This window comes from Tachysurus fulvidraco, chromosome 25 (genome assembly GCF_022655615.1).
Source record: "Tachysurus fulvidraco isolate hzauxx_2018 chromosome 25, HZAU_PFXX_2.0, whole genome shotgun sequence".
Taxonomy (NCBI): Eukaryota; Metazoa; Chordata; class Actinopteri; order Siluriformes; family Bagridae; genus Tachysurus; species Tachysurus fulvidraco.
Window position 1 is genome coordinate 1,076,950 of NC_062542.1, and position 12,607 is coordinate 1,089,556.

The 12,607-nt window shown below is 36.6% G+C and overlaps 2 protein-coding genes across 5 annotated transcripts in view; both read right to left on the reverse strand.

Annotated features, from left to right (window-relative positions):
- LOC113657996 (sialoadhesin-like) overlaps positions 1-12,310 on the reverse strand; it is an 84,275-nt gene extending 71,965 nt beyond the window's left edge. Inside the window, exons 1-5 of one of the 2 annotated variants that reach the window (XM_047808580.1) lie at positions 12,188-12,310; positions 10,854-11,210; positions 10,307-10,561; positions 10,061-10,163; positions 6,496-9,927 (exon numbers count right to left, since the gene is read on the reverse strand). In XM_047808580.1, coding sequence (XP_047664536.1) covers positions 9,753-9,927; positions 10,061-10,163; positions 10,307-10,561; positions 10,854-11,210; positions 12,188-12,230 — 933 coding nt within the window. In that variant the 5' untranslated portion in view covers positions 12,231-12,310 and the 3' untranslated portion in view covers positions 6,496-9,752. Of the gene's footprint in view, positions 1-6,495; positions 9,928-10,060; positions 10,164-10,306; positions 10,562-10,853; positions 11,211-12,187 lie in introns of those variants that run through there. The other variant, XM_047808579.1, reaches the window with a different exon arrangement.
- On the reverse strand, positions 1,490-5,557 carry LOC113634381. 3 transcript variants are annotated; one of them, XM_047808609.1, is made up of 6 exons: positions 4,094-5,557; positions 3,497-3,859; positions 2,998-3,252; positions 2,788-2,890; positions 2,616-2,672; positions 1,490-2,411 (listed from the first exon to the last, which is right to left on the reverse strand). In XM_047808609.1, exons 1-6 carry the CDS (start codon positions 4,134-4,136, stop codon positions 2,381-2,383), a joined length of 852 nt encoding a protein of 283 aa, XP_047664565.1. In that variant the 5' UTR covers positions 4,137-5,557; the 3' UTR covers positions 1,490-2,380. The 3 variants fall into 3 exon arrangements, with proteins under 3 accessions (XP_047664565.1, XP_047664567.1, XP_047664566.1); XM_047808610.1 differs by having other exon boundaries at positions 1,500-2,411; positions 2,788-2,875; positions 4,094-5,545; XM_047808611.1 differs by having other exon boundaries at positions 1,494-2,706; positions 2,788-2,875; positions 4,094-5,551.
- Positions 12,311-12,607: the final 297 nt, after the last annotated feature.

Below are 12,607 nucleotides of genomic sequence, written 5' to 3' on the forward strand. Positions count from 1 at the left end.
ATATTTGTCTGCTGTTTGTTTACATGTCTATAACAAGTGACATACAATATTTAAATGTTAAATATCGCTTCATTTAACAGATGACGACACTGAAAATCATTCTAAATAAAAAGAATAAAACACTGAACAGAAAAATTATTGCTCTTTTAAAACACAATGCTGTCAGTTGCATAGTCATTAAATAGTAACTATTCACAAATACATCATATTTATTCACAGCTCTAAAACTCACACACACACACACACACACACACACACACACACACACACACACACACACACACAGATTTATTACAGAATTTCTCCCTCTAGTGGCAGGCTGCTGTACCAACACCTTAACCACTGAGCCTGTGAATTGCTGTAACAGGCCCTCAGCACTCAGGTAAAGTCAGTCACTCTTTGTGAAAGCACGGTTCAATTTTCAGGTAGTTTAACATTAAAAGCGAGCTCTTCCACAAAAGAGAGCATCAAGAAGACTGGAAGAATTTTACACTACAAATAAAAACTCAAAAAACCCGTCTGTCCATTAGAGCTTATTTTACACGTTCATCCCCATACGCAGTTTTAAAACGTACGTGTCGAGAACAGAACCTATTCCGGTCAGCAGGTGTCGCTGTTGTCAGCATACAGCCGATGAACAGTCTTCATTCATTCATTTATTCATGAGAAGAGCAAACCAGCACGAGTAGATAAAATAACCAAACCAAGGCAGCTAACCCGAGATCAGGTTTATAATCATTTGAATGAAGTAAACACCCAGATTTCTTCTTAAGGTTTGTCAGTCTCTCATTTTTAAATGAAGTCCACTGACAGAACAAGCAGAAGATATAAGAGCACCTCTTCACAAAGGGAGAGCTTCATGAAAATCATGAAAAACAGAGGTTGTTTTTTTCCTTATTAAACACAGATTTTCGAGTGTAAATGTTGTCTCCTGTTTCTATTTATATTTATTAAGTATAATAGTTTAGATCAGTCCTGACTGAAAACTGGGAAATCTTTTTACTGACGATTATAAAATCAATGCATCTGTGAAAATGATCCCAGTACAGTCTAGTATTAACAATATTAATGAACTTTTAATGCTGTATTTACCAACAGTGCATTTATAAGTTTTAGCTAACTAGTTTTCTTTATAACTTGTTGAAAAAAGCTTTTAATCCAGAATAACTCACTTTGTTAGTATAAGAATTGAGAACATTGAATTCTCATATTATCTGTCAGTTGTAAACATGTAAAAGTGTCATTTAATAAATTATTCGTGTTGTTTCTTAGTGACTACTTTTACGTTAATAATTATTACATCTGTAGCAGTAATAAGCTGTTCCCAGGTCAGTGTGTTTCGTACTTCTCTCCATCACAGAGTTTTTAAGCTGAAAATAATCACAGCAATAAACAAGAGAGTTAACAGCTGAAACCAGAAAACCTGAAAAAAGACGACTTGTTTCACAAGTAATAGATTAATAACGATTATTTATTTATTTGTTTTGTTTGTTTGTTTATTATTTTTGCGAGTCATAAAATATAAATAACTGCATAAATTAATCAATATAAAATGATTGATTGAAATTTAATTCAGCTATAATATTCAGAAATCACAAACATTTATACATTTATTTCCTAAACGATCAGACTATAGATGAGTCAGTATAATAAGTGACAGAACCTTTATTTGCATGAAAGTCAGGCCATAACAGAGAAACATTAATTTAACAACAATAAAACATTAATTTTAAACACTGTTAAACATCAAGAACATTAAACACGGTTCATAATGATATAGTGAACTTTTATATAAGTTTATGTTTTATCACTGTTATGTATGTTGAATAGTTCTTATAATTCCAAATTTTGTGCCATATTTTGATTTTTTTTTATACTAAATAATTTCATCGTAGAATAAACACTTTTGATAATGAATCTGTTATAATCAGTAACTTGAAAAGTTACACGATGAAGATATATTTAAAAAATGTAGCTTACATGATTTATGTATCATTGCAAATTCATTTAATAACTCATCTATAGTTTAAAGAAAAAGAAGCAAAAAAAAACCAGAAAAACTCTTTAAAGCAGTAAGTGATAAGTGATAAATGCTCAGCATCAGCAGCACTGGTTTCTGAACCAACGTCCACCACATTAACTTTCTACACCAGCATCACTAACAGCTGCACATCAGATTAATGCACTGTTTCTGATACCGTATCATTTCTATAGTAACAGCTCATTTACATACTTTCAGACAGTGTGAATTGTTAAAAGCGCTATACAAATAAATTAAATTGAATTGAAATGAATAGAAATGAACAGGAACTGGAAGCTCTACATAAATAACTGATGATATTGTGGAGGTTTTTGTAAGGAAATGTTTAGTAACCTTTATCTAAAGAGTCTCCAGGAGCAGAGCTTTAAACCTGTATAAAAAGAAATAGTAAATTTTTTACGTTTTCCACCACCTTCATTATGGAGTCGATCTTTAATACAGAATAATGAAGACATCACTGTGGTGTAAGAGGAATAAAAGACTTGTGGATGTGCTGTTATAGGAATATTATGAAGTGTGTACTGAAGTAGGTGAGGTGTGAAGGTGTGATCAGTTCATGGTGAATGTTTCGTACTGTACTGTGGTGTAGATGTCTGAATCGTCCTCCATCAGCGGCTCAGTGTGGACGTGTCTGTAATCACACACAAACAGACACAAAACTCACACTGTTCATAATAATAATAATAATAATAATAATAATAATAATAATAATAGTAATAATAATAATAATGGTTTTAGAGTTTTACCTCCTGCTGAAAATCACAACAAACAAAATCAGTCCAGCTGTCACCACAACAACCATCCAGAAGATCCATGAATTAGAACTTTCTGAACCTTCGAGGATTTTATTTGTTCAACAGAAAGAACATTAGTGAACATTTAAATATTGAAGTCAATACAAGTTTATTTTTTCCTGCACTAATAATTTTACACATGTTGTGAGCAGATGGACTCACCCTCCACGTGAAGGCTGATGGTTTCAGATCCTGACGTCTCACCGGTTCCCCAAGTGCAGGTGTAATTCCCAGAATCCCTCAGGGTTAGAGCAGGAAAGTGAAGAATGGGTCCTGATGTATATAAACTCTGGATGTTCTTAGACCACACAAACTGTGAGGAAGTGTTTGTGCAGCTCACATCACACGTCAGATTTAAGGAGTCTCCTTGTTTAAGGGTTCCGTTTCCACTGAGTCTGATTAGTGACACCTTTAAATCTTTTTCAGAGAGCAGGAAAGACGCCACGTCAGTGACTCAGGACTTCTCACACAGATAAAAATCTAGTTATTTAATAATAAACATCAGCTACATGAGTTTTATTCATCAAAATAAAAATAGACGCAAATTTACTTTCACACTTCACTTAGAGAAAAATGTCCACAAAATAATTTACTTTATTCCTTTTGTTCAGGACAGAAAATGATGCAGATAATAAGTATTTAATTAATAATTAATATTTACCTGTAACTTGTATACTCGCCCCAGGATCACCTGTCCATTTACCATAGGACACATTAGTAATAAATCTGAATCTGTACTCTCCAGAATAACTTAACTGTACATTGTGGATTAATAAAGTATAGTCTGATTTGTCGTCTCCAGTGAACTTAAAGTCTGACTTGGTGTTTGATGAACTGTCGTAAACATGTGGTGGGGCTTCACACTTATATGTGTTTGAGTTCATCGAGCACCAAAGCTTTTGTATCACCTGATGACCTTGTGGATAATAATAACTACATTTAATGGAGACACTGAATCCTCTCACAGCACAGATCAGTTTATCAGGATATTTCACAACCCATTTACTGTCCTGAGTGAAAACACCTGTGTAGAAATAAATAGAGGTTAAAAGAGACTCACACACACACACACACACACACACACACACACACACACACACACACACATCTGATCATAACAGTGCACTGAGAGTGCAGAACATGAGCAAGTTAATTATGTTGTGGGTTTTTTTATTAATCAGGATTATTAACCTGAAACTTGAAAAAGGAAACTTAAAATCATTAGTTTTTTATCAGACAGTAATAAAAAGTTTCATACCAGACAACACGAGCAGAATCAGAACCAAGTGCAGCGTCTTCATCTCGTTTTCAGGAACAACTTCACACACTCACTAATGGCTTTAAATATGCACACTGAGATCATTGACTCGATGCTGAGCACTGAAAGCTGTTTCTGAAATGAAGAATTGACCAAAATATATCTAGAACACCACAAGAACCGTTTATAAGAGGAAGATGTGCTGCAGCTCACTCAGCATTTTGTCCCCACAGACTTTTAAATCTTTTATAAATGCATGTGTCCAAATTTAAACCAGTGGTGCATTTACATATAATAAATATATATTTAAATAAAGATAAGACTGATATATAAGGTTTGGACAAAAGTCCTTATGTACAGCAGAAAATTTGTATTGAATACCATTGGTCACCATTTTTCTCAGTAAATATATTTTCTGCGACATTAAATTTTCACCAGATGTCGGTAACAAGCCAAGTAACCATACAAAAAAAAAACAAAAGTTAAAAAATTAAAAGTTATGTAATAAAATGGAATGACACACGGGAAAAGTCCTGAACACACTCACTGAAATTTATTTAACATTTGGTACAAAAGCCATTTTTGCTGATGACAGCTTGAAGACGCCTCCTGTATGGAGAAACTAGTCACATGTGTTGCTCAGGTGTGATTTTGGCCAATTCTTCCACATAAATAGTCTTTACGTCTTGAAGGTTCTGTAGGGTTCTTCTGTGAACTCTGATCTTTAGACCTTTCCATAGATTTTCTATTGGATCAGGTGATATGTGGGATGTGGTAGCCTAGTGGTAAGGTGTTGGACTACCAATCGGAAGGTTGTGAGTTCGATTCCTACAAGCTGCCACTGCTGGGCCCCTGAGCAAGGCCCTTAACCCTCAATTGCTCTGTTGTATAAAAAAAGAGCATGTAAGTCGCGCTGGATATAAGGGCATCTGCTAAATACTGTAAATGTAAATGATATGCTGGACTGTTCTAGCATCTTTATTAAATGTGCAATTATCATTGAAAGAAATGTGAGTTTCCTTGTCTGTGTGTTTGGGGTCAACGTCTGGCTGAAATCTCCACACACGGGTATCATCATCATAATCCTGGTAGATGGTAGCAGGCTTTATTAAGAATTTTATTTCTGAATTTTTCAATTCAATCTTCCTTCAATTCTATGAAGTGCCATTTGAGCTCAAAACAGGGTGTATTATGGCATCCAAAGGGCACAACGGGGTCTTGTGTGGTGAGTGTGCATACAGGCCACAGCAGTTTAATGCATTACTTATTGTTTTCTTTAACTCTCCTGCAGACTTCGTCTGAATTCCTATACAAATTAGGAGCACCGAGTCAACTTGACCTTGTATGTTTTGACTGCTTATAAAAAATGAAAGATATTGAAAATGAAAGCCTATGAAAGCCATTCTTTTTTCACCTTTTTAGTCTAACTTGTTTCCAACATATTAAAATATATTTTGCAATATATATATATATATATATATATATATATATATATATATATATATATATATATATATATATATATGGTATAATTAAACCTTATTTATATACAAAAATGCCTCATTTTTTAGTAAAATAAAAAAAACAGACATTTTGAATTATTTTCACTAGAGAGGCACAAAAATCGTTGACGATTACAGGCTGGTATATTTCAAAGCCAGGAGATTGTTTTGACACCATTTTGACCATTTTTAATGTCAGTAAATAATAAAACCTTTTTTTCCCAGGACAAATTGACTTGATAGCTTATAAATCAAAAATTCTAATTCACATTTGTGAACATTTTACATTTGTTATGTCTATTTTGCCTACCAGATGCCATCTGATCACCCAAAAACAGGCTACACACACACACACACACACACACACACACACACCACTCAAAAACATGGCATTACATGACTTGAATATGAAAACACAACGTGTGTGTGTGTGTGTGTGTGTGTGTGTGTGTGTGTGTGTGTGTGTGTGTGTGTGTGTGTGTGTGTGTGTAAAGCTTGTTGGTAGAAGAAGAAGGGAAGAGAAGATATTATCCTTAGCTGGACAAATGCATATAACAAGTGTGAAATATTTACAAATGAGCAGCTTTTGTTTTGTCTGGAGGCCCAATGAATTGCAATTCCCAATGCTTGTGTGTGTGTGTGTGTGTGTGTGTGTGTGTGTGTGTGTGTGTGTGTGTGTGTGTGTGTGTGTGTGTGTGTGTTTTGGGTGCATGTGTTAGTGGACATTTTATGTGTGCATTTTTGTGTCTGTATGAATTTTCATTGCGCTGAAAAGGGGAAAAGTGTGATCTACTGCCCCACTAAATGTGGCCGAGTCAAACTGACTTGGGAGGACTTGAGGAGGAATGTATTTATTTTACTAACACATAGTTCAACGAAAATAGACAAAATTAATCTTTGGTTGTGGAACATTTCTGGTAAATTTCAGGAATATATGTGGAAGGAAACCCAAGTTATGACACATTAAACTTTCCAGATGAGTCAAATAGACCCCAGGTCTGCACAAGGGTTAAAACAATTGTACCTGCTAATTCCAGGTCTTTCTGAAGCTCTCCAATAGGTGTCCTTGGCTCTTGGACAACTCTTCTGATAATTCCTTTCACTCCTCCGTCAGAAAGCAAAAATGAGATTTCTTTTTGTGTGACACTTTTTTTCATCAGTTGGGACTGAACCAGCTGATGTTAATGTCCACTGACAAGCAGCAGGACTGGTTTCTAATTACTAATAGATTTCAGCTGGTGTCTTGTCTTTCCAAGCTTTTTGCAACTCCCTTTCTCCGTCATTCCATTTTAGTACGTAATTTATTTTAAGAACTTATTTGTTTTGTTTTCTTTGTATGGATAACTTAAGTTACCAAAATCTGGTGAAAATTTCATGGCTCAGAAACATATTTAGTGAGAAAAATGTTGACGTGTTCAATATTTTAACCGCTGTATGTATGTGGATATAAATACTGACTGAGGACTCTGATCATCTTCCTGTTCTATGGTTTAAAGCTATATTAAGTGCAAACTTTGCCTTTTTTCTTCCAGGAACATCTTCTACTTCTCAAATATCATGCTCCAGCTCATACTTCTCAAAACTCAAGTTGTCCCTGAAGAAGAGATGAAGATGCTGCAGTTGGTTCTGATTCTGCTCGTGCTGTCTGGTATGAAACATCATCTCACTCTTAGACAGAATTATTCTTCAGACTTTTATTATATGCTGATGGATGTTGTAGTGTGTAGGTTCATTTACTGGATCATACACATACACACACACACATACACACACACACAGTCTAGTGCTAGTGAACATTTCATTTTGATCTGATGAAAGATTTCTGATTTAGCAGTAAGTAAGTTACAATATCATGATCATTAATAAGAAATAAAACACAACATTAGTAAAATTATTAAAACCATTTAAATTGCTCAGGTCCTGGGCTCTGAGTGCACTGTTACGATCCTGAACTATCTCTTGTTTTATTGAAGCTATTACAGTATATTTAGGTGTCATGTCATTATGTACAATGTGTTCTATGTTGGAAGTTAATAGTGTTAGTGTGGGATGTACTGAGCCGATGCTTGTTCTAGTTTCTACATAAAAGTGAAGAGAACTGAATACAAGAAAAAACTGAAAAACAAGTCCGTGGAGCAGGAGATTCTGCACCTGCTGCACCAGGTTCTGGTTCTCAGAATTTATGTCCATGTCAGGATCCAGCCCGGACTTAGGCATGTGCGTTTGTTTTCGTTCTGTGTCACGTTTCTGCCCCACCCTTGGTTAGGACTCTGCACACATGTTCCTGATGTATTGATTGTCTTGTCTATTTAGCCATGGCTCATTGCCTATGGCATTGTGGAATCCTTGTTGTTGTATTTGTCACATCATTGTCATGTCTCTTGTCGTGTCCTTGTCCCTGTTTTGTATTTTTATTTATTAAACCTGTTTATTTTTACGCTATCCTGCATTTGGGTCATTTTTACCCCGCATTGCTGACAGAAGGATTCCGCCAGACTCAGACCCAGCAGGATAGCATCAGCCTGGACCGGCTTACTGTGGGAGCATTTTTTTTTCTGGACTGTTCTTCCTGCCCTGTTTTTTTGGGTGACATCGCTCCACATTTGTTTCCGGTGAGGGTCTTCCTGTTTTCCCCCGGAGGATGCCACCTCACTTCTTACCGGCAGATGATGTCACCAGCCTGGTTTTGTTTTTATTTTTTTCTCGGTGTCCTGAGACATTGCCACACACCTGTCCAGTGGGGGACATCGCTTCACTTCCTGGTTTTCCCTGGAGGATGCCGCCTTACTTCCTGTCCACAGGGGGTGTTTCAGGGCCATATTTTGCCCATACTGTCAGGATCCAGCCTGGACATTCGCCATGTGTGTTTGTTTATGTTCTGTGTCATGTGTCTGCCCCACCCTTGGTTATTCCTCCTGCCTCTGCACACCTGTTCCTGATGTGTTGATCTATTATATCTGTGTCTTGTCTGTTTAGCCCTGCCACTTTGCCTATGTTTATTTATTAAACCTGTTTATTTTTACGCTATCCTGCATTTGGGTCTGTTTTTACCCTGCCTCGCTGACAGTCCATCACTCCAGCATTTGGGGTAAATCCTCTCTCTTTTCGTCTGCTTTTCGTCTGCCACAACAAAAGTAATCCGGTCTCCAAGCAGCACCTTATGCAGTGTAGTGGTAGGTTTCCCCTAGACCTATGCGGCACCCTGTGTGGCTTTGCCTCAGTGATTAGGGCTCGCTTCACCTTGACTAGCACTCTTGCTGGGGACATTTCACTCCTAGATATTTGTTCTCTGGCAGGTTGGTCCTCTCCACACCCTTATCAGGTTATATAACCTGCACCTGTAGCCCACCCCTAGAACTTTGAGCCCACCCCTGGACCTAGAGCCCACTGAGCTTGTTTGTTCCTTTTCATGGCCTCAGGGACAGTTTGTTTTACACCAGACCTCAAGTGGCTAGAACAATATCGCCATCCAGTGGTGGAAACCTGAACCTCGGGATAGTGTCCAATTTTTATTTTCTCTTTACTGAACCTTTGTAATAAAGCCTGTGGTTAATCAGGCTCCTCTGGGTGTGAATTCATGAGTGTGTTTTAAACGTCAACCTTCTAAAAAAGAAGTAATCATGTGATTTATAACTTAAACACAATTTATTGTTCTGTAAGTGTAAAAGATGTGGTTTAACACAGAAGCTGGAAGTATTTACTCAATATGCCATGTGTACAAATAAGTGTGTGATGGTTGTGTTGCAGGTTGTGCAAGTTTCAGTTTTTTGTGTATCAGTTTTATATTAACTAGAAACTTCATGAACATTTCAGTGCCAAATCCGTGTGTACTGCATCCTGTTGAGTAGCAGCTCACTTCGAGCACAACATACAGGAGAAAGGAAGATAGACTTCTACTCTAATTTACATATAAAACATCAAAAAACTGTATAAATGTTATATTTGGAAAAAAATCTAAAAATTGACAGAATCTTATAGAAATCTTACATAAAGTTATCGAAACTAGAAACGTTAACCCAATAAACAGCCATCTATCATGAAATGAAGTGCAGATGCAACACACAGGAAATGTTTCTGTGTAATATTTTAAGGCAAAGAGGAAATTGACAAGTTATTAAGCTGAGCATGAGGTGTGAAACTGTGATCAGCTCACTGTGTTACACATTAGCGTAGATTGCAGAATCATCCTCATCCTTCTGGACGTTGGTGTAGATTGCAGAATCGTCCTCATCCTTCTGGACGTTGGTGTAGATTGCAGAATCATCCTCATCCTTCTGGACGTTGTTGTAGGTGCCAGAATTATTCTCGTTCTTCTGCTCGGTGTGGACATTCCTGTGATCACACAAAAAAGGTTTATGAAGGACAGATGATGTGAATTGCTGTTAAAGTTACAATTATATGCTTTAAGTGAGAAAGTATTTTTAAACCCTGTAGATTATATTGTATAAAACATGCTGAGATTGACCTCCTTTTGTGAATCACAGCTCCTGTGATGACGACAATCACTCCGGAAGACACACCAACAATGACCCACATCAACCAACGTTCAGGATTTTCAGTGTCGTTATCTGTTAAATGCAGCGATTTTTAACATGTCGATATTATCTGAACATGTCACTTGTTATAGACGTGTTAATGCACATCATGATGAAATTATTTCCATCAGTAATCATGTGAGACATTCAGGATTGTTGTGAGCAGATGGACTCACCCTCCACGTGAAGGCTGATGGTTTCAGATCCTGACGTCTCACCATTTCCCCAAGTGCAGGTGTAATTCCCAGAATCCCTCAGGGTTAGAGCAGGAAAGTGAAGAACGGGTCCTGATGTATATAAACGCTGGTTGTTCTTAGACCACACAAACTGTGAGGAAGTGTGTGTGCAGTTCACATCACACGTCAGATTTAAGGAGTCTCCTTGTTTAAGGGTTCCGTTTCCACTGAGTCTGATTAGTGACACCTTTAAATCTTTTTCAGAGAGCAGGAAAGACGCCACGTCAGTGACTCAGGACTGAGAGGGTGATGATAATTATAATACTGTCAAGTACTAAAGTATCAAACAAATTCTGTCATTCTTCACTAATATGAGTACAAATGGATTTTCTACCGATTGATTAAAAGATCATAATTTACTAGCAGGATGTTCAAGTGGATTTAAGTTTAAATGATGTCTTCTTGATTAATGTCATCTTGTAATCCAGTGGGGAGTTCAGTATACAAACTATCGTTTTGGATCTTTAATTTAATAATTAATATTTACCTGTAACTTGTAGAGTCGCTCCAGGTTCACCTGTGTATTTGTCCTTATCAGTAATAAATCTGAATCTGTAAACTCCAGAATAACTGAACTGTACATTGTGGATTAATAAAGTACAGTCTGATTTGTCATCTCCAGTGAACTCAAAGTCTGACTCTATGTTTAAAGAGCTGTTATAAACATGTGGTGGCTTTTTGCATTGGTCTGTGTCTGAGGTTATCGAGCACCAAAGCTTTTGTATCACCTGATGATCTTGTGGATAAGAATAACTACAGTTAATGGAGACACTGAATCCTCTCACAGCACAGATCGGTTTATCAGGATATTTCACAACCCAGTCTCTGTTCTGAGGGAAAACACCTGAAAAACATGTGATGAAAAATAATTTTATTCATTTTATTTATTATTTACACATGTACATAACTGATTAATATCAAACTCTTGTCAGTGAACGATGCCTTCAGTGTGAAAACTAACAGACACCATTAGAGCTCATCTGGCATTTGTCTTTACTGCACTGTACACAATACACATTTATACCTCTATATATTCATACATTTTATACAGGGACATTAACAAACAAACAAATAAACAAACAATTGTAATATTTTCAACTTCTTTCAGTGATTCTCTCTTTGATTTTGATTTTTATTTTGTATTTCTTTTTGGATTTGTTTGCTTGACTTTTCTGCCACTAAGGTTCTGACCTTTTTTCCTGATTTTTGTCTCCGTCTTTTGATTACTGTTTGGATTTGTTCTCTGGGGAAGTTTCAATAAATTTGCATATATAACTGAGACCCTCTGTCTCTGAGAATTCTTTACACAATACAATAACTGGACATTTCACAGCCCCAATCCCTCAGTGTCAACAAGGGGAAATTCTGCTGGCTGATCTTTACAACAATATATAAATCTAGGAGTATTTCTGTATATATGTATACATTTAATAATCATGTTAATACTTTATAATACTGTTAATATATCAACAAATAGTGAATGCATGCAGCAAGATCATCAGTGTTTCTCTGCTCTCCACAAGACACTTTATACTCTCTGTATATATCTGGCACTAAGTGAACCTCACTTAAAATCATCATTAGAAGTGATTTATTAGACAGTAATGAAATGTTCACTGGCATTAGACAGAATAATGTGTGTGTGTGTGTGTGTGTGTGTGTGTGTGTGTGTGTGTGTGTGTGTGTGTGTGTGTGTGTGTGTGTGTGTGTGTGTGCGTGAGTGTATGATGCAGTAAGTGAACCTACACACTATAACATCCATCAGCATATAATAAAAGTCTGAAGAATAATTCTGTCTAAGAGTGAGATGATGTTTCATACCAGACAGCACGAGCAGAATCAGAACCAACTGCAGCATCTTCATCTCTTCTTCAGTGTGTGGGAAATAAAAGTACTTCCTGGAATAAAACAATACACCCAAAAGTCACACCATGGGTGTCGAACTGTTAGGACAGGAAGTTGAGGTCTTCTGAACACACGCACATGTTCTTATACATCCGTTTTGACCCAGAAGTAAAGTGTACAGACAAATTATCTAGATATTTGACCATCAGACATGATTTTGATTACGATCTCCCTTTCCAAAGGCACATTAATAGGGAGACGTTCTACATCTCTGCAGTAGATATGATGATGTATAAAGTCGAGAGAGGTCGATATCATGTGACAGACATTTAAAGACCTCAAGCACCAACAGTGATCATCCACCTAAATGAAACTGTGTGTGAACAGAAAACTGAA

Coding starts and splice junctions, on each gene's coding strand:
- LOC113634381 (XM_047808609.1), bottom strand. CDS start 4,136: ATGAAGACGCTGCACTTGGTTCTGATTCTGCTCGTGTTGTCTG. Junction 2,891..2,997: donor CATCAGCCTTCACGTGGAGG/GTGAGTCCATCT, acceptor TCTGTTGAACAA/ATAAAATCCTCGAAGGTTCA. Junction 2,673..2,787: donor GTTGTGATTTTCAGCAGGAG/GTAAAACTCTAA, acceptor GTGTGATTACAG/ACACGTCCACACTGAGCCGC.